Raw genomic sequence first — 21421 nt, 5'->3', positions numbered from 1 at the left:
GCACCTGATTATGTGATTGTTAAATTTCAACTGGTTCATACCTATTGTATCGAACTTCTTGTACACCTGGGATGGTATGTGAGGGTTCTATAACTTGGAGAATAGGTTATACAATCGGCACAAGCAAATAACACGGAATGACACCACCAGGGGTTGAGTGGTGTCTAGTTCACGGTGTGTGTTTAATGAAGCACTGCATTGACAACAGGACAAATCATTGATGTTGACTTCTCAACATGCACCAATATTGTTTTGATTGAACTGTCGTCCAAAGAAAATATACCCATAGTAACTTTGATCATATCAATGTGTATTTATTTTGATACATGACATGTAAATCAATTCACAAGCAATGTTATTAAAACGAAAAGGTCATGGATAGGTTAACATCAGATCATCATTATCTTTTAATTATTTACTGTATTACTGTGCAAAGAAATTTAAAAAAATATATTCAATTAAACTATTTTAACATTATTCGAATGACGGTGTTTTAGCTCCTGGATTTCAGTCAAAGAGTAAACCGCGACGAAGGTCAGAATGCCCTGATTGCTGAATAGTGTTTCAGTATGCTATGTATTTAACAGTGTGTATTTATATACATATCTTGTTATCGATATTTGAATTATCGCAGTCAAGTGATCGAAGCATCACAAATAATAGTCACACTTGGAATGGAAATACCCAACCATGTGAGATGGCAAGGCAGTATTTGAATTTCAAATATGGAAATTAAAAAATAATATTTAACCCATTTATACGCCAGTAAACTTTAATTCTTCAGCCGTCTAGGGCTGCCATTAGCCAAGTCCCTATTTAAGTAGTAGTGTTCACATGGCACTGTTGTCATGAGCGGTTTATTACTCCACAAAGACCAGCTGCATTCTGCTGCAATGCAGTTTCTGTGAAATGTCATTTATTTCAAATATGCGTCAAATAAGAAAATACAACATAAACAAATACAGTCGGTTTCTTGTGAACTATATGCCAACGTTATTATTCTAATAAATAGTATTGGTATGCATACTTAGTACGATAAAGTCCGATATCTAAAACATACGTCTATCTACATTTGAACAATTTGAATTCAGTATCTTAAGTGGAAACGTTTTCAAACAAGCCGTGTGGTGTTGAAGCTCGAGATGCTACATGTAATTGCCTGAGGTCTGGGATTTTACTTGCGCTTCAACAAGTATCGCTCCCTGTGGGACTTGTTAGGTGGACCGTGCGGACAACATTCAGCACACGAACACGCAACAAAGAACCGCCACAAACATATGCTAAGTTGTGATGTCTAGATGTATAGATTAGTTCAAGCACATCTGACATGTGTTTACAGCCAAGGTCAGACAATGTCAATAATGACGTTCGAAGGTGCAAGAACCCGTCGCTATGACATATTTACAGCTTTATTGTATGTTTGACAGGGTGGGGTAGTTCAATTGTCAAGCGTTCACGCGTTAGATCGTCACGTCGAAGACTCGTGTTCAATCCCGCATGTGATTATTATTGGTGAAATCAATTTTCCAAAGAATTTGACCTAGAAAAGTGAGGGAGGGAATATGTTTTTATGCCGCTTGTAGCAATATTCCAGCAATATCACGGCGGGGGACACCAGAAAAGGGCTCCACACATTGTACCCATGTCGGGAATCGAACCAGAGTCTTTGGCGTGACGAGCGAACGCTTTAGCCACTATGCTACCCGACCGCCCCTTGACCTAGAACAGAGCTACACAGGGCGTACATAGTCAAACTTGCATTGGTTACATTAATCAAAGTGATACTTCATAATAACGTTTCGTATCTTTTACTATTAACAAACTTGCTACTCTTTTCATTACAATATCTTTATATGGACTACAATACACCTTCAACAACGACTAAATACAACGAAACGATGCAATTCTATATTTGAGATACTGGTATCCCAAGGGACAACTGGCTATAAGGCGGACAGTTACTCACAGCATAACCACACAAAAGAAAATATATATTGAAAAGTCAACGTTCATTAAAGCAGATCTAGACTTATGGTATAAATGATCCACAATAATTTAATCAGTAGTCTTGCACGCCTTGGACGTGGACCTTGTTCACGTGTGTTTTAGCTGGCTTACCGCCCCTACCACAACCTCTGGCCCTCACGAAGTAGAAGTCGATTATCTCCAGGACTGTGAGGAAGCTTGCCCCAAGAAGCAGCCCGAGGGCACCCCCCACGTCACACAGCAGGTCCAGCAGGGTATAGGACAGGCGCTTCTCAATGAACTGATAAGACATAGACGTTAGATAGATCTCAAGCTCTACAAAGTTCTTCCGCCAGTAGGTAGAGTTACCTCCCTTGAAACGGGAGTATTCATCGAGGAAGTTGTCCGAAAGGGGCGCTGATGATGGAGTGGTGACATAGATGAAGGTTGAGCAGGGATCAGGACAGGTCTTCTCACAGTTCTTGTCGCTGTTTTTGACGTACTCGTCAATCTCCGGGTAGACACACGAGAACAGCTCCGGTGGGTCACAGATGAGGGTGTCATTTCGCTTCATGAAGACTTCCTTACACCCACACTTGCCCACCACGTAGTCACTGAGACACTCCTGTCTACAAGCCTGGGTGGAGTAGGGTGTGTCTTTGTAATGCTTCAGCTCCTTAGATCCACAATTGCTCACGGACTGGTCTGCATTTTTCAACTGAAAAACAATTACAATGTTCTGGTTAGCTGATGCGTCTCGCAACAGAAAAACAACATCAACGTTTATGGCTTGTATCACACGACAATGTTTCCGTTAGTTGAGTGAGTGAACGAGTGAGTATGGTTTTTCGCCGCTTTTAGCAATATTTCAGCAATATCTGGGGACACCAGAAATGGGCTTCACACATTGTACCCATGTCGGGAAAATCGAACTCGGCGTGACGAACGAACGTTTTAACCACTAGGCTACCCGACCGCCCCTCCGTAATTGATGTAGGTAATATAGGTGGTGCTATTGCAACATATCTATAATCAGTGTCAACATCGTCGGCAAACCTTCAATCAATGAATAATAATATTTTCAGGGAACGAACGATAATGCGGATTTCCCGATAAAATGCACCAAATTCACCAAACATATTGCACATCGATCAGAATAACTTTATGATCTGAATTGCCCACATTTCTACTTCAGGGATAGAAGAGGTATCAATGTGAATACATGAATACATTTTATGCTTTGTAAGACGTTTCTTGGTTATATTTTGCCCCTCCATCGTGTGGTACCCGCAATAGACAAACATGAATCGTAATCACAAAATCTGTTGTATACCTTGGAGATGTCGACGGCCAGTGAAGTGTGCAAGCCAGGTCCAACTGAGATGCCCTTGTCGGAGAGGATTGGCGGTAGCCCGTAAGGGTGTACAGCAACCTGGGGAAGACGCTCAGAGGTTAGGGTTCTGTTTGTTTATTTGTTTGTTGTTTCACGCCGCACTCAGCAATATTCCCGCTACATGACTGCGGTCTGTAAATAATCGAGTCTGGACCAGACAATTCAGTGAATGACATCATGAGCATCGATCTACGCAACTGGTATACAATGACATGCATCAACCAAGTCAGCGAACCTGAAACCCGATCCCGTTAGTCTCTTCTTACAAGAGTAGTATAGGACAGCGCATTGGTATCCAAGCCAGCGGGAGTTATCTCCCCTACCGGAAGTGCCGCCATCTTGGATGCGCGAGGAAGGGCATGCTGGGTAATGCGTGCTCATCCAAGATGACGTCACGTCCGGTTCTGGGAGGCGTGCGAGGAGTAGGAGAAGCGCACGTAAAATCCTCAACTTCAATAAAAGAAGCGCACGCAAAACCCTCCACTGAAGCAAGTTAGGACATAAGGGGCATCGGGTGTTGGCAAGCAGAGTGAGGAGGAGGAGGAAAGAACTCCACACCCTCCCCCGTCATCTTGGAGGCACACGCCTACGAGTGGCACCACATACATATGTATTTATCATAATGGATAGGTTTCTCAGCATGATAAAGCCAACGGATAAAAACGATATCCGTTGGGGTCATATGCGGATAGAGATGCAAATATCAAATGTCAAGTAGGGACTTCTTTCACTGTTTATAAACAAACATGGCGTCGCCCTCGTCACTCGGCGATCGAGTCAGAATTAACCATCGCGAATCTGGATAGACTACAGTAAACTACGGTTATAACGAACACGCTTATAACAAACTGACGGATATAACAAACTGACGGATATAACGAACTTACTTTTTGGACCCGACTACTTGCTGTAGTCATGCTGTATATGGACTTAAAACGAACTACGGGTATAGCGAACTAAAATTAGTAGTCCCTTTGAGTTCGTTATAACCGTAGTTTACTGTACAAGGATAATTGCTATCATAATCAAAAGAACAGTCTAATATACTGAAAATCAGTGTCTAACTGTGACGTAGCTAAGGCATTTATAAGTTTTGGCAACTTTGGAGATATATATTTAGAAACAATTTTGCGAGGGCACGAGGCCTAGCCAAGCAGGATCAGTAGCCATATCTGTGCTTGTAGACCTCTGCGGCTTGAAACCTTTTCACAAATCAAAATAGTTGGATTTGGCCGAGATATGTGTGAATTGTTACCTTGTTTCGTTTTGTCGCCGTGTGTACATCTGACTACACTTCTTAACGTTATGACAGGACAGACCGACTGTCAACAACGTCTGACCATGGCCGTGACGTCTCATAGACTAGGGTTAGAGTAGCTTCCCTTTGACAAAGGGCAGTTACTCTAGCGGACAGACCAATGGATTGCCGCGAGAGGCAATTAAAAACAACTGTTGTTTTGCGTATATGCTGCTTCGCCACTGTATAAGAAACAGATTTCAGTTGGAACTATATTGGCTACTGTCACTGTCCGACTGACACATCACTTACCCTGTGACGTAATAAATATTAATGCGCGCATTCCAGGAAAACTCGCAATGTTTCGGTAATGTTTGTGATAGAGGGAAAGCGATTTTGAAGCACAGAATTAAAGAATGACATTATATGATACAGAGGTTATCACGCTTGTGTGTTTGGGGATGGTAAATATCCTGTTAGGAATAAACATTGTATTTAGCGAGCCTTGGCGAGCTTAATACAGTGTTTATTCCTAATCTAATGCAGGATATTTACCATCCCCAAACACACTCGCGTGATAAACTCTATATATTTATACACGAGTGGCATCGCGTTTGCATGGAGACACGAGTAAAACACCACAAATATTTAAATATCTCAGATGAAATTGCCGTACAGAACATTATAGAACGTTGAACATTGAGAACTGCATGGTGAACTAATTAATAGAGAACGTGAGGTTTACTGATACTCTAAATAGCTGTGTACATTTTGTTTTCCAGAGTCTTAATACATTGTTACTTCATTGAGTCCGTGAGTAAATGGGGACACATCATTGTTTCTCCGGCATCTGTCAGCTTGGTGTTGGAAGAAAGTCTAAAGTCACCAGGTCGTAGACGTTCGCCACGATCACGGACATGGTGCTGACAAACCAAGGATCATAAGCTGGGAAACCCTGACTGAAGAATGCGATACGTTCTTTGAACATAACCCTGTAAAAAGAATGTCCTCTTCAATCATATTAAAATCACAGTTCATCAACCCAAGTAGCGATGCTTGGATTGCGATTGCGATTTGGTGGATTGTTTCACCAAAGTGGTAAGGTGAGGTGAGGTGAAATGGGGTTTAAGGTCGCGTCCAAGATTATTGCACTTTTATTGCGACGTGCATGCACGTGTGTGTGGCTGCCTGTACTAGTTTGGACTGATGCCGATTTATAGTGATAGCCCACTGAGATACCATGCTGCAGTTTAACATGAATACCCCAATCAGACAATACTGAATCCAAGCCGACCAGTCCTTGTTTTAACCCCGTTAATGCCGAGCGCCAGACAGGGTAACAACAAGTACCATCTTCTAACGTCTTTTGGTAAGGCGCGGCCGGGTATCGAAGCCCGGACCTTCTTCTCTCTGGGGGACGCTCTACCACTAGACCACGGAGGCGGTGACACCAAAGTGGTAACCACCAGGGCCGCCAGGCCGCGTCATACCAAAAGACTTTGAAAGATGGTATTGGTGTTACCCTGCCTGGCGCTCGGCATTAAGGGGATAAAACAAGAACTGGTTGCTCGGAGTACGTATCCTGTGTCTGAGCTGGGTTTTCATGTTAAACTGCGGCATGTTATCACAGTGGGCTAGCACTAAAAAAAAAAATCGACATTAGTCATCGCAAGTACAAGCAGCCACGCACACGTGCATGCATGTCGATATATGATAGAAATAAACTTTGACTTGACGTTAACCTCACCCCACCTTGCCTTGCATAGAGGGTTGTCATCCTGTACTGTTACCTTAAAGCCGGCTCCATAGTGATCTGCAAAACTTCGCAAGTATTCCTCCTGCTGAGTGTGAAGGGACAACCGCAGGCCGTAGTCACGTCCGGAGTTCCGTGCCGCCAGCCTTCCGTCACCTGCAGGTACGTGACGTCAACATTACATACACTTTCAGATAAGCGACGTCAACATTACATACACTTTCAAGTACATGACGTCAAATTACATACACTTTCAGGTACGTGACGTCCACATTACATATACTTTCAGGTACGTGACGTCAACAATACATATGCTTTCAGGAACGCGAAGTCAACATTACATACACTTTCATGTACGTGACGTCAACATTACATATGCTTTCAGGTACTTGACGTCAACAATACATATGCTTTCAGGTACGTGACGTCAACGTTCCATATGCTTTCAGGTACGTGACGTCAACAATACATATGCTTTCAGGAACGTGACGTCAACATTACACACACTTTCAGGTACGGGACGTCAACACTAATATACTCCTCGTCAAAAATATTGTACCAATAAATTTGAAGTGTAATTCCGAGTTCATTTTCAGTGTTGAGGTTTTCAAATGTTACACCGTGTGTTGACACATCATCTGCTTGTAAAATGGCCGCCATCTTAACTACACATCCTTGTAGGCGCGTTTACGCGAGCCGTATCCTGAGTGGTCTCTGTGTGAGATGAGAGAACGTTCATGCACCTTTACTACTCTCATTTTTCAATGAAAATTCTGACAATGTAAAACGTCTGTCATTGGCACGATTGTAACTGAAATGCCTCAGCATACTATCCCCGAAAGTCAAAGATGGCAAATCATTGGATGGCACAAACTGGTAGCCACGGTGTTGAACAGTAACCATAGTGTAATAAGTTGACTCATTAGAAAATACACATTGGCTTGACATATGAGGGTGCTTGCCGAGATCAGGATGAGATCCGGAAGGCCAGTACCAGAGGGGATAAGGTCCTTGCACGCCAGGCAAAACGGCTGTCAACTTCAACTTGCACTGTTCTTCGTCATCGCTGGCATACCCACAACAGAGTGTCCCTCAGCACCATCAAGCTTCCACTGAATGCCGCAGGATCAAGGGCCAGGAGACCAATAAAACGTCGGCTCCTTTCACCTCAACACATGCGGGACCGTTTCGCCTGGTGCCAGGCTCGAGCACACTGGAACTTGGCGTCACGGAGGATTATTCATTGGGTTGACGAGAGTCGGTTTCTACTGCACCACACTGATGCTAGAACTCGTGTCTGCGGGCTAAGGGGATCACCAACACAACATCCAGGAAGCAGTGGCCTGTGGTGAAGGCTCAGTGATGGAATGGGGATGTAGCTCATTTGATTACAAACTTGAGGGGACAATAATGGACAAAGGTACCAAGATAACATATTGGAGGGCTTTGTGCCTCATTTTGATAACCGTGCACTTGCCACGCGCTCTGTCTTCATGGACGACAATGCGCGACCCAACCGAGCACGACCTGACTGACTATCTCCAGAACAAGGCCATTGAGACTTTGCTGTGGCCTCCTCGAAGCTCAGGCCTAAATCCAATCAAGCATCAATGGGATCGAGCATCTATTGGCCCTACGTCTAGAGCCGGGAACCCTCCAGTTCACAATTTCCAAGAATTGCATTGACAATGGCAACATATCCCTCAGCTGAGGAACAGACGTCTGATTTCAAGCATGAGGAGACGTCCTGTGGATGTCACCCGTGTACGTGGTGGCTACAATAGATACTGACTTACACTGTTGAACATTTAACTGCGATATGGGTACACCGTTACTAAGACACGTACGTGTTGATCTGTCAATCTTATTCCTGACGGTTACCATACTTATAACGCTTCTATTTATCCCCAGTTACAGTCCTTGAAGTCGATGGCGAATAAAGTTTCTCTACTCTCTTTGCTAATGCCAATTTTTCCTATTATTCATAAAATGATAACCGTATTTGACATTACCTAACACTTTTGATTGCTTGTGTTTCGCGTCCAAGCTTCTCTTTACCAATCTAATTACCATTTCTGATTATCAAAACATCTTGGTGGTGCGATACTCATGATAGCATATCACTGAAACTAAGTTCCCTTAATTATTTCCATGAGTATAGATTGATGTACGTGACGTCAAAACTGTGTATATGTATCTCCTGTTTGACTGTTGTGTTTTCGAAATTGACTTGTGAACAATGGCTGAAGATGATGTTGGATTGGTTTTATCAGCAATGTCATCAACATCATAATCAAACATGTTGTCAAACAAGTCTTTGAAAGGCATTTACAAGTGATGCACATATCAAAGAGAATTTATGAATGTCAATTTCTTTATGATGAGGAACACAACGTTTCCGAGTATTTTCTTTCTCCTTCACCAGAGAAATACATGTGCAATGAAGCAGAGAACATTCATCAGGAACACATCGTTTCAGGATCAGGTATACACATATATACATATATGTTCTCTGCTTCATAGCATTTATGTTTTAATATTTTTTTATAAGTACATACTCCGAAACGTTGTATCATAGATGCATGTTTTATGTAAATACACATTGGTTCTTACCGTTAAATACAAAGCACAATCCAAAGTCAGTAAAGGTGGTAGTGAAATTCTCCAGCCCACAATCGCCGACTTCCCATCGACACTAAAAATTGAAAAGAGTAAATTCAACAAAATCCATTTGTTTCAATGGAAATCGATTCAGTGAAATGATCCTGCTCCTTGCCACTAGATCAATGCCAATGTGTTAAAGCTTTTGTGAAGAAATAGTGAATAGATATATTTTCTTCCTTGGAATCGTAAATCTCCACAGGTGAAAAAAGTCCGGATTAGTAATCATGGAAAACATACACACGTACAACTTCCCCAACAGTGATGTGTAAAGAAATTTTGGTTTAATCCATCCCTTAACCTTCACGGTTTACCTCATCTTCCCGAGGAAGTCCAGTTTCCACCCTTGCCGAGCTAGGCTGGTATTATGGAGTTACATTTTGGCTGGACTAACGAGTCTATGCATAGTCCAATCAAAATCGCGCAGTGAAATCGAAATCCGGTTCGTAAACTGTCGTGCAGATTTCGATCGATTGCAGGATTTGCAAAGCATGTGTACCGCCAACTCGTTGTCAGCAGAGATTTTCCAAATCTGTTCATGTTTTTAATCAAGGTGCTCACGTGATTTGATGCATTTCGCGACGTAAAACCCGTTTTATTACAATATAGATCTTGATTATCGATCAGATCGTCCTGACTGGAGGCCGCCATTTTGGTTGAAGCAAATGCAAGTGATACGAGAGGGAGAATCTGATTGGTCAACAGGAGAGGCTTAGAAGGGATATAACTGGTAATAGCCACTGGTGGCACTGCGTTCGAGCCCAGTAATTCCAGTCTAGTTGGGCAAGGGTGGAAACTGGACTTTTATAGTCAGTGAACTCTCTTGCTTCGGGAAGATGGGTTTACCTATTCAAATTAGAACTTAACAAACTGTTTTCTATCTTTCCATTTCCTGCTGTACACTAATTACAGGCCCCAACCGTCACAGGGCAGGGGCAGGAAAGGACAGGGGCAGGGGCAGGGGCAGGAGAGGACAGGCTAGGGGCAGGAGAAGACAGGGCCAGGTGGAGAAGACAGGGGCAGGTGGAGGAGAGGACATGGGCAGGTGGAGGAGAGGACAGGGCCAGGTGGAGGAGAGGACAGGGCCAGGTGGAGGAGAGGACAGGGGTAGGTGGAGGAGAGGACAGGGGCAGGTGGAGGAGAGGACAGGGCCAGGTGGAGGAGAGGACAGGGCCAGGTGGAGGAGAGGACAGGGCCAGGTTGAGGAGAGGACAGGGGCAGGTGGAGGAGAAGACAGGGGCAGGTGGAGGAGAGGACATGGCCAGGTGGAGGAGAGGACAGGGGCAGGTGGAGGAGAAGACAGGGGCAGGTGGAGGAGAGGACAGGGGCCAGTTGGAGGAGAAGACAGAGCCAGGTGGAGGAGAAGACTGGGCCAGGTGGAGGAGAGGAAAGGGGCAGGTGGAGGAGAGGACAGGGGCAGGTTGAGGAGAGGACAGGGCCAGGTGGAGGAGAGGAAAGGGGCAGGTGGAGGAGAAGACATGGGCAGGTGGAGGAGAGGAAAGGGGCAGGTGGAGGAGAAGACAGGGTCAGGTGGAGGAGAAGACAGGGGCGGGTGGAGGAGAGGACAGGGGCAGGTGGAGGAGAGGACAGGGGCAGGTGGAGGAGAGGACAGGGGCCAGTTGGAGGAGAAGACAGAGCCAGGTGGAGGAGAGGACAGGGGCAGGTTGAGGAGAAGACAGGGGCAGGTGGAGGAGAGGAAAGGGGCAGGTGGAGGAGAGGACAGGGCCAGGTGGAGGAGAAGACAGGGGCAGGTTGAGGAGAGGACAGGGGCAGGTGGAGGAGAGGACAGGGGCAGGTGGAGGAGAGGACAGGGGCAGGTGCAAGAGGAGACAGTGGCAGGTGGAGGAGAAGACAGGGGCAGGTTGAGGAGAGGACAGGGGCAGGTGGAGGAGAGGACAGGGGCAGGTGGAGGAGAGGACAGGGGCAGGTGGAGGAGAGGACAGGGGCAGGTGCAAGAGAAGACAGAACAGGGGCAGGGGCAGATGCAGGAGAGAACGGCGGAGGATAGGGAGAGAACAGGTGCGGCAGACAGGGCAGAGGCAGGTTCAGGAAAAGACAGGACAGGGGCAGGAGCAGGGCCTTGGGTGGACAGGGACAGGGACAGGGGTATAGGATGGAGAGGATAGGGACAGGATAGGGGATGGAGAGGGCAGGACAGGACAGGGGCTAGAGCAGGAGCAGTAGAGGACAGGGGAATGGGGTAGAGGTAGGCGAGGACAGGGGCAGGTGCCAGAGAGCACAGGGGAAGGGGTAGGAGAGGACAGATGCAGAGGCAGGGTATGGAGAGGACAGGGCAGCAGCAGGGTCAGGAGAGGACGGGGACAGGGATAGGGACAGGGGCAGGGGTATGGTCAGGAGCAGGGGCGGAGGCAAAGGCAGGAGAGGACAGGACATGGTCAAATTCAGGGTCAGGACAGAACAGGGGTAGGAATAGGGACAGGAGCAGGAGAGAACAGGAGTAGAGGCAGGGCTAGTAGAGGACAGGGGCAGGTAAAGAAGCAGGAGAGGACAGGACAGGACAGGCAGGGTCGGGAGTATGGAATGGGTCAGGGTCAGGGTCAGGGTATGGGCAGGGGCACGGGTAGGGCCCGGGGCAGAAGAGAGCTGGGACAGGGATAGGAGAGGAAAGGGGCAGGAAATAGAGGAAGGAGTATGGGCAGGGGCAGGTAGGGTAGGGACAGGGATAGGGGGAGGGCATAAGAGAGCAAGGGCAGGGGTAGAAGAAGGCAGGGGTAGAGGCAGGAGAGGACAGAACAGGGGCATGGGCATGAGCAGGGGTGCTAGTGGACAGGGGTAGAAACAGGGGCTGGGACAGGGGCATGGGAGGACAGGGCGGGGATAGAGGTATGGACAGGGGCAGGGGAGGACAGGGCGGAGATAGAGGTATGGACAGGGGCAGGGTGGGACAGGGCGGAGATAGAGGTATGGACAGGGGTAGGGTAGGACAGGGCGGGGATAGAGGTATGGACAGGGGCAGGGGAGGACAGGGCGGGGATAGAGGTATGGACAGGGGCAGGGACAGGGGCTGGGTCAGGGACAGGAGAGGATAGGGGCAGGGGCACTACCACAATAGTCCTATGAGGAAATGCCTAAATAGCAGGAGCTCGAATGTGTCAACTATGCTGAAGCAACCAAAAATCACTTTACACATGAAATGTACATTTAGTGGACCAGCGGAATACAAATTTGATGTTGAATAGGACGCATTAGTCTCAGTTTGTCAATCACGTATTGATTTAACGGTACACCACAGTACATCCTTGACACAGTACATCAAGCTCCACCTGTATGAATTGTATAACACGGTAATAGTGAACAATTTGTTTTCTGTGTTGACACTGGCAGTCCGTGAAACGTTCCAGTTGGCGAAACAAACATCTATCAAAAATGTAATTATAGCTACTTCACTACATGGTCATTAACCAACACACGTCAGAGCTAATGACAAATTTATCATTATCAACCACACGTTAACACACACCCAAGTATGTGCGCCGACACAATGGAACACTATACAAATGATGCGGAAGCAACACATTCGAGCTCCGTGTAAATGTTTTATTAACCCACCCTGTGTGAGGCGCCCTGATATGTCAGTCCTGGTGGCGAGAGATATAGCGTTGATATATACTCAACAACAAAAGTTCCTGTTACACCAATATTTTAGTGTATTTTTTCAAACAAGTAAAGTTTGGTTTTCAATATTGAAGTACATGTATGGAATCAAGTCACAAAAACTGCAACAGACAAAAATGCATTCCATGCAAAAGGTGACTTTTATGCAAGCCCCACGCATTTCACTACCAAAGAATAGGTGTAAAAACATTAACGGGATTCCATATGCATTATTTAGCATCGTGCTGACAACAACCACTCAGAAAAGCAACAATTACGCAATTACTCAACATTACGAAATGCTACGCCTGTCCGAAAATGAGCGTCTGAGGGCCACTGGTATGCTTGAAGCAGGATCGAGTCAACGTGAAGTTGCAAGACAATTTAACGTCCACAAAAACACCGTTTGGTGTTTATGGCAATGTTGGCAAAAGAATCTCGGAGTTGTAGGCCACACGTAACCAATAATCGACAAGACAACTGGATTCGAACAACACACCTACGAAATCGATTCCAGCCAGCAACAGTGACTGCAAGAAGCATCCCTGGCCTTCGACGAATATCTCCACAAATCGTACTTCGTCGCCTCAGATGTGCAGGGATTGTCGCCAGAAGACCCGCCAGACGTCCCATTTTGACAGGAAACCACCATCAAGCACGTCTACAGTTGTGCAGACAGCGTTTACGCTGGACGGCCACGCAGTGGGGACAAGTTCTGTTCATTGACAAGTCACGTTTTCATCTCAGCCACAGCGATGGACGGATTCGAGTTTACCGAGGTCGAGGTGAACGTTACGTCAATCATTGTCATGGAAGGTGATCGTTTCGGGGTCGGCAGCGTTATGGTATGGGGTGGGATTACAGCAAGACAGAGGACCCGTTTGATAGCGGTAGAGGAAATCTCAATGGACAGCGGTACCGCGACGAGATCATCGACTCTGTTGTTCTACCGTTTTTGTGTCGTCATGGCCCAGGCATTACCTTTCAACATGACAACGCCCGGCCTCATATTGCTCGACTTGTTCAGGATCATCTTCAACAAAATAATGTCATCCCCTGGTCGGCTCGCTCACCTGATCTCTCACCAATCGAGCACATGTGGGATGAGATGGATCGGCGCCTTCGACGTCAACCACGTGTTCCACAGACACTCCAGGATCTTCGAAACGTGCTCCAGCAGATATGGACAGATATCCCACAGGACTTTGTGCGGCGCCTGGTCCATTCCATGAGACGAAAATGTGTTGCTTGCATCGCAACCAGAGATGGACATACACGCTATTGATTTGTAAATTGACATTTTGGCATGCTCATTTTTTTTTATGAAATCACGCATTTTCTGAAGTGAGTACGGCAAATTAAACCATTTGAACAACACTTACAGGAGTCATTTATCTGTTGCAAATCGAAATTGTTTCAGATTTGATAAAAAAACATAACTTTGTATTGAATAGTCAATGTCAGAGGAACTTTTGTTGTTCAGTATATTAGTAAAGCGCATGTTGTTGAGTTGTACCTTTGACTTCAAGTCAATTACGTGCAGTACGGTTCTGGAGTAAATCCTCGAGATATGGGTGTTTGAAAGGGTTAGGGTTAGCCAATAGGGCAAGAACAAAGGAAGAATGAAACTTTACTAATGGTGGTCAGGGTTCTCACTTATCAAGTCACCGCCGAGTCCAACTTTCTAGAGTTGTCTCAATGAAAACAGATAGGTCTTGGATTGTTCAACACAGGGATCAGGAGACCCATGCTTCTGTGTGAAGAATTTGCGTGATGGTGAAAGGACGGCATGTGTCTCAAACTGCCGTCCGCTCTGTGCTGTGTAAGTTAGTGCATATTGATTTGTCCATTCGTCTCGTAACTACCCGGCGGTGGGAAGCAGGCAACACAGTTAACATTTCTGTGACGGGTCGAACAGATGAAGATGGAATGCCATTCTGATTTCATCAACTCTGTCCTCATCGAATTCTACAGATTTCAAAATATAACAAAACTATCGCATGTGAATTTGCCTTTACAGTACTGTCATAATTGGTCTAACTAATTCTAATGTGGTAATAGTACCCCCTTTAGGCCATCTAAAATGTAGATGCCTTTACAGTACCACGTTGAAACATCCAATGTGCAGATACCTTTACAGTACTCCATCAGACCGTCCTATGTGCAGATACCTTAACAATACTTCATCAGACCATCCTACGTGCATCTACCTTGACAGTACTTCATCAGACCATCATATGTGCAGATACCTTTACAGTACTTCATCAGACCATCCTATGTGGATCTACCTTGACAGTACTTCATCAGACCGTCCTATGTGGATCTACCTTGACAGTACTTCATCAGACCATCCTATGTGGATCTACCTTGACAGTACTTCATCAGACCGTCCTATGTGGATCTACCTTAACAGTACTTCATCAGACCATCCTATGTGGATCTACCTTGACAGTACTTCATCAGACCGTCCTATGTGGATCTACCTTGACAGTACTTCATCAGACCATCCTATGTGGATCTACCTTGACAGTACTTCATCAGACCGTCCTATGTGGATCTACCTTAACAGTACTTCATCAGACCATCCTATGTGCATCTACCTTAACAGTACTTCATCAGACCATCCTATGTGGATCTACCTTAACAGTACTTCATCAGACCATCCTATGTGCATCTACCTTAACAGTACTTCATCAGACCATCCTATGTGCAGATACCTTGATAGTACTTCATCTGACCATCCTATGTGGATCTACCTTAACAGTACTTCATCAGACCGTCCTATGTGCATCTACCTTAACAGTACTTCATCAGACCATCCTATGTGGATCTACCTTAACAGTACTTCATCAGACCATCGTATGTGGATCTACCTTAACAGTACTTCATCAGACCATCCTATGTGGATCTACCTTAACAGTACTTCATCAGACCATCCTATGTGCAGATACCTTGATAGTACTTCATCAGACCATCCTATGTGCATCTACCTTAACAGTACTCCATCAGACCCTCCTATGTGCATCTACCTTGACAGTACTTCATCAGACCATCCTATGTGCATCTACCTTTACAGTACTCCACATCCTGATAGTGCCTCACTAGAAAGGCACACATATAATTTTCGTAAATCTGGTTTGGTTTTGTCCTGCCATAATCGCGGTGCTCTATCATTTCAGTCCCACATCCTCCGCAGTGAAACTGCAGTTCCTTATGCAAACGGAAGGTAAACAGTTATTATATATAACATATAGTTGTACCTTTCATTGAAGCTCCATATTTCTAAAATGCAATAAACGCATCTCCATCTCATCTTAACAAAAGCCTTTACATTTTCATAAGAAGTCTCTGCAAATAGCAGAGTCGATTGTACGATTCCAGCTATATTATGAGCATGTGTTTTATGGATCACCATGTAAAAGAAATACCAGGTGATCGCGAAAAGATGTTGTTCTTGACTCTGTTGTTCTACCGTTTTTGTGTCGTCATGGCCCAGGCATTACCTTTCAACATGACAACGCCCGGCCTCATATTGCTCGACTTGTTCAGGATCATCTTCAACAAAATAATGTCATCCCCTGGTCGGCTCGCTCACCTGATCTCTCACCAATCGAGCACATGTGGGATGAGATGGATCGGCGCCTTCGACGTCAACCACGTGTTCCACAGACACTCCAGGATCTTCGAAACGTGCTCCAGCAGATATGGACAGATATCCCACAGGACTTTGTGCGGCGCCTGGTCCATTCCATGAGACGAAAATGTGTTGCTTGCATCGCAACCAGAGATGGACATACACGCTATTGATTTGTAAATTGACATTTTGGCATGCTCATTTTTTTTTATGAAATCACGCATTTTCTGAAGTGAGTACGGCAAATTAAACCATTTGAACAACACTTACAGGAGTCATTTATCTGTTGCAAATCGAAATTGTTTCAGATTTGATAAAAAAACATAACTTTGTATTGAATAGTCAATGTCAGAGGAACTTTTGTTGTTCAGTATATTAGTAAAGCGCATGTTGTTGAGTTGTACCTTTGACTTCAAGTCAATTACGTGCAGTACGGTTCTGGAGTAAATCCTCGAGATATGGGTGTTTGAAAGGGTTAGGGTTAGCCAATAGGGCAAGAACAAAGGAAGAATGAAACTTTACTAATGGTGGTCAGGGTTCTCACTTATCAAGTCACCGCCGAGTCCAACTTTCTAGAGTTGTCTCAATGAAAACAGATAGGTCTTGGATTGTTCAACACAGGGATCAGGAGACCCATGCTTCTGTGTGAAGAATTTGCGTGATGGTGAAAGGACGGCATGTGTCTCAAACTGCCGTCCGCTCTGTGCTGTGTAAGTTAGTGCATATTGATTTGTCCATTCGTCTCGTAACTACCCGGCGGTGGGAAGCAGGCAACACAGTTAACATTTCTGTGACGGGTCGAACAGATGAAGATGGAATGCCATTCTGATTTCATCAACTCTGTCCTCATCGAATTCTACAGATTTCAAAATATAACAAAACTATCGCATGTGAATTTGCCTTTACAGTACTGTCATAATTGGTCTAACTAATTCTAATGTGGTAATAGTACCCCCTTTAGGCCATCTAAAATGTAGATGCCTTTACAGTACCACGTTGAAACATCCAATGTGCAGATACCTTTACAGTACTCCATCAGACCGTCCTATGTGCAGATACCTTAACAATACTTCATCAGACCATCCTACGTGCATCTACCTTGACAGTACTTCATCAGACCATCATATGTGCAGATACCTTTACAGTACTTCATCAGACCATCCTATGTGGATCTACCTTGACAGTACTTCATCAGACCGTCCTATGTGGATCTACCTTGACAGTACTTCATCAGACCATCCTATGTGGATCTACCTTGACAGTACTTCATCAGACCGTCCTATGTGGATCTACCTTAACAGTACTTCATCAGACCATCCTATGTGGATCTACCTTGACAGTACTTCATCAGACCGTCCTATGTGGATCTACCTTGACAGTACTTCATCAGACCATCCTATGTGGATCTACCTTGACAGTACTTCATCAGACCGTCCTATGTGGATCTACCTTAACAGTACTTCATCAGACCATCCTATGTGCATCTACCTTAACAGTACTTCATCAGACCATCCTATGTGGATCTACCTTAACAGTACTTCATCAGACCATCCTATGTGCATCTACCTTAACAGTACTTCATCAGACCATCCTATGTGCAGATACCTTGATAGTACTTCATCTGACCATCCTATGTGGATCTACCTTAACAGTACTTCATCAGACCGTCCTATGTGCATCTACCTTAACAGTACTTCATCAGACCATCCTATGTGGATCTACCTTAACAGTACTTCATCAGACCATCGTATGTGGATCTACCTTAACAGTACTTCATCAGACCATCCTATGTGGATCTACCTTAACAGTACTTCATCAGACCATCCTATGTGCAGATACCTTGATAGTACTTCATCAGACCATCCTATGTGCATCTACCTTAACAGTACTCCATCAGACCCTCCTATGTGCATCTACCTTGACAGTACTTCATCAGACCATCCTATGTGCATCTACCTTTACAGTACTCCACATCCTGATAGTGCCTCACTAGAAAGGCACACATATAATTTTCGTAAATCTGGTTTGGTTTTGTCCTGCCATAATCGCGGTGCTCTATCATTTCAGTCCCACATCCTCCGCAGTGAAACTGCAGTTCCTTATGCAAACGGAAGGTAAACAGTTATTATATATAACATATAGTTGTACCTTTCATTGAAGCTCCATATTTCTAAAATGCAATAAACGCATCTCCATCTCATCTTAACAAAAGCCTTTACATTTTCATAAGAAGTCTCTGCAAATAGCAGAGTCGATTGTACGATTCCAGCTATATTATGAGCATGTGTTTTATGGATCACCATGTAAAAGAAATACCAGGTGATCGCGAAAAGATGAGCGTATCCCGCCCCACTGGTAGCATCCGTCACAAACACATGCAAAAAGCAAGTAAATTGTAACCTGAAAAACAACAACATGAGAACGTATGAAACATCTCGCTTATTTCGAATTCAGTTGGGAATTGGCTTTTTGACTGTGATTGAATCAATATCAGACCATCGATATACTCCGAGTTATACTTTTTGGCCAAACTCCCGTCTTTTGGATTTGACAATCCGAGCAGAATTTCCTATTCATAAGCAGAACCTAGAAGATCAGCAAGGAGCGGGGCACAATTTGTGTCCATGGGGATGCCTACTTCTTTCCTAAATGCCCAATACCCAAATTTCACACAGGTATGTTCCATGAGCAAGTTCAGGTTTCAGGTTCTCAGTAACATCAGATAACATTGGAGTGAGTTGTGTTTTACGTCTCTTTCAGCAACAGTCCAGCAATATCAAGGCGTGGAACACCAGAAATGGGCTTCACATGTTCACATGTGGGAAATCGAACCCAGCCTTCGGGTGTGACGAACGAAAGCTTTTACCACTATGCTACGCAACCGCCCATTAACCTACAATAATCGTGTAATAATTGATCCACCGAAAGGATTGAACAATCTGGTACCTTGTATCACAGGCATACAATTTATTGCATGCACCAAATTAGCCAAAAAACAACAATAACTTTTATAATGAATACGAGGGAATACTAACTGGAATTGAAACATAGTAAATGTGACAGTGAATATTAAGCAAACTGAGGTGCATGTACTTGCCTGTAATACTTGATCTTCAATCATATGTCCATTAGATTGATAGTAATTTTCCCATGCCCTTTGCGAGTGGAATTCAGAAAAGTCAAATTCGTCAAAAGATGGTGGCGTGTCATTTAGGTTCTCAAATCCAAATGGCTTCATTTTCTTAACCAGCGGAACGATATGTTCACGCTTTGCTTTCCGAAGTCGAATGAAGTTGATGTTACAGATGGTGACGGTGGGGAAGGGGAGAACACTACCTCTCAGGATGTCGTAATTGACACGTATTGGCTTGCTAAGGTAGAGAATGATCTGTGTAGAGATGTTGAAGGATGTAAAGGCGAGGGCCGCGATCAAAATGATCACCCACACAAACTTGCGACAACACCCAGAGTCAGCCTTCAGTAGTGTATTAAGACCATGCATGTTGACACAGTCAGCGAATGGGGGACTTGACTCTGGTATCTTGGTCTTCATTTTGCGCAATATGTGTAGCAGCCTCTGTTCCTGCGTTGTGTATCCCAATACCCCGAATTCCATCATAGGAAGTGTCAAAATCACTGTCCAATGGAAGTAAAATCAATACATGTAGGCGATAAATGAAGCTCTCGTTAATGCTGTCAACCACGTAGGTGTTGCTGGTAGATTCATGAACTCAAACAGAACGGCACTTCTATCTTTATTATTTGTTTCAAGGATTTGCCGACCATGAATCTACAAAGGTGGATTTCATTTTAATTTCAAAAGTCCATTTCTCTTTCCAAAGTAACAACTATACAAATAAACAACAAATTACAATAGAGCAATATGAGAAAGGAACATAATCTGTTACATATCATTCACAAACACACCAAAACAGACTGCTTCATTCATTTGTTAATCCGACCTAGGTGTATAATTACACACATACGTTTTGACGTTTTCGTTCTTGTTTCCACCTCCTGTTCGATGAGACGTCCTCCATGGTCTTGTGTGAGACGTCCTCTGTGGTCTTGTGTGAGACGTCCTCCGTGGTCTTGTGTGAGACGTCCTCCGTGGTCTTGTGTGAGACGTCCTCTATGGTCTTGTGTGAGACGTCCTCTGTGGTCTTGTGTGAGACGTCCTCCGTGGTCTTCTGTGAGACGTCCCCCGTGGTCTTGTGTGAGACGTCCCCCGTGGTCTTGTGTGAGACGTCCTCAGTGGTCTTGTGTGAGACGTCCTCCGTGGTCTTGTGTGAGACGTCCTCTGTGGTCTTGTGTGAGACGTCCTCCGTGGTCTTGTGTGAAACGTCCTCTGTGGTTTTGTGTGAGACGTCCTCCGTGGTCTTGTGTGAGACGTCCTCAGTGGTCTTGTGTGAGACGTCCCCCGTGGTCTTGTGTGAGACGTCCCCCGTGGTCTTGTGTGAGACGTCATCCGTGGTCTTGTGTGAGACGTCCTCCGTGGTCTTGTGTGAGACGTCCTCCGTGGTCTTGTGGCAGAGCATCAACCTTCAGGGGAAGGTCGGGGTTCGATTCGGCTCGGTGTCAGTATACTGTGTCTGAGTGGGGTGTTCATGGTAAACTGCGGCATGAGATCTCAGTGGGCTAGCACTATAAAATCGGCAAATGTTCTCCAATACAATACTATTTTAATTCTAGAAACGTGTTGCAGAAGGTGGACTCAGTAGCGCATGGAGTTCCACTACTTATGGCTGCCAAGTCTCCTCATACTGCTACCAAGCTCTTTGTCATATAATCACAAATGATATTTCTATTGTTGGCAATAACATCCTTCATCCATTGTTCAAATATGGTCTAAATTATCGTGAACAATCAGCTATTAATTGAGATCACAACTTTGAAATACATATGGGTGCTCTCGAAGCAGATGCCAAAAAATGGGCCTGTGGAGATGAACTGTGATATGTCTCTTACACTCTTTGAAGTAAGTTCGTGATAATTTCATTGGCAGAATACATAAAAAACACACAAAAAACAAAGAATAAGAATAAACCCATTCTCTACCAGCCAGCTGTATTCCAAACCCTGGCTGCCCTACATGAAAAGTTTGTAGGCCTCATGTGTGACAACCAGAATTTGTAATAATCACTAGCTTAACTGTCTGATCAA

At 44.7% G+C, this 21421-nt stretch overlaps 2 protein-coding genes across 2 annotated transcripts; both read right to left on the bottom strand.

Moving 5' to 3' along the window:
• Positions 1–357: 357 nt before the first annotated feature.
• Positions 358–19828, bottom strand: LOC139458295 (uncharacterized). The gene is made up of 6 exons (XM_071239686.1): positions 19356–19828; positions 10006–11175; positions 8962–9043; positions 6386–6504; positions 3299–3397; positions 358–2683 (listed from the first exon to the last, which is right to left on the bottom strand). Exons 1-6 carry the CDS (start codon positions 19809–19811, stop codon positions 2060–2062), a joined length of 2550 nt encoding a protein of 849 aa, XP_071095787.1. The 5' UTR covers positions 19812–19828; the 3' UTR covers positions 358–2059.
• A 404-nt stretch (positions 19829–20232) lies between these two features.
• LOC139458288 (fap1 adhesin-like) lies at positions 20233–20796 on the bottom strand. The gene has a single exon (XM_071239673.1). It carries the CDS (start codon positions 20794–20796, stop codon positions 20233–20235), a length of 564 nt encoding a protein of 187 aa, XP_071095774.1.
• Positions 20797–21421: the final 625 nt, after the last annotated feature.

The sequence above is a fragment of the Haliotis cracherodii genome, unplaced genomic scaffold, assembly GCF_022045235.1.
Source record: "Haliotis cracherodii isolate W230 unplaced genomic scaffold, xgHalCrac1.p SCAF_1, whole genome shotgun sequence".
Lineage (NCBI taxonomy): Eukaryota > Metazoa > Mollusca > Gastropoda > Lepetellida > Haliotidae > Haliotis > Haliotis cracherodii.
The sequence above is the reverse complement of the archived record's forward strand: the minus strand, read 5'-3'. Positions and strand labels throughout refer to the sequence as shown.

Excerpts from the sequence above, each read along its gene's own strand:
- LOC139458295 (XM_071239686.1), bottom strand. The coding sequence starts at position 19,811 with ATGAAGACCAAGATACCAGAGTCAAGTCCCCCATTCGCTGACTGTGTC. Across the intron at positions 11,176-19,355 it reads TTGAAGATCAAGTATTACAG|CCCCTGTCCTGTCCTGCCCT; the intron begins GCAAGTACATGC and ends CTCCTGCTCTAG. Across the intron at positions 2,684-3,298 it reads TGGCCGTCGACATCTCCAAG|TTGAAAAATGCAGACCAGTC; the intron begins GTATACAACAGA and ends ATTGTTTTTCAG.
- LOC139458288 (XM_071239673.1), bottom strand. The coding sequence starts at position 20,796 with ATGCTCTGCCACAAGACCACGGAGGACGTCTCACACAAGACCACGGAG.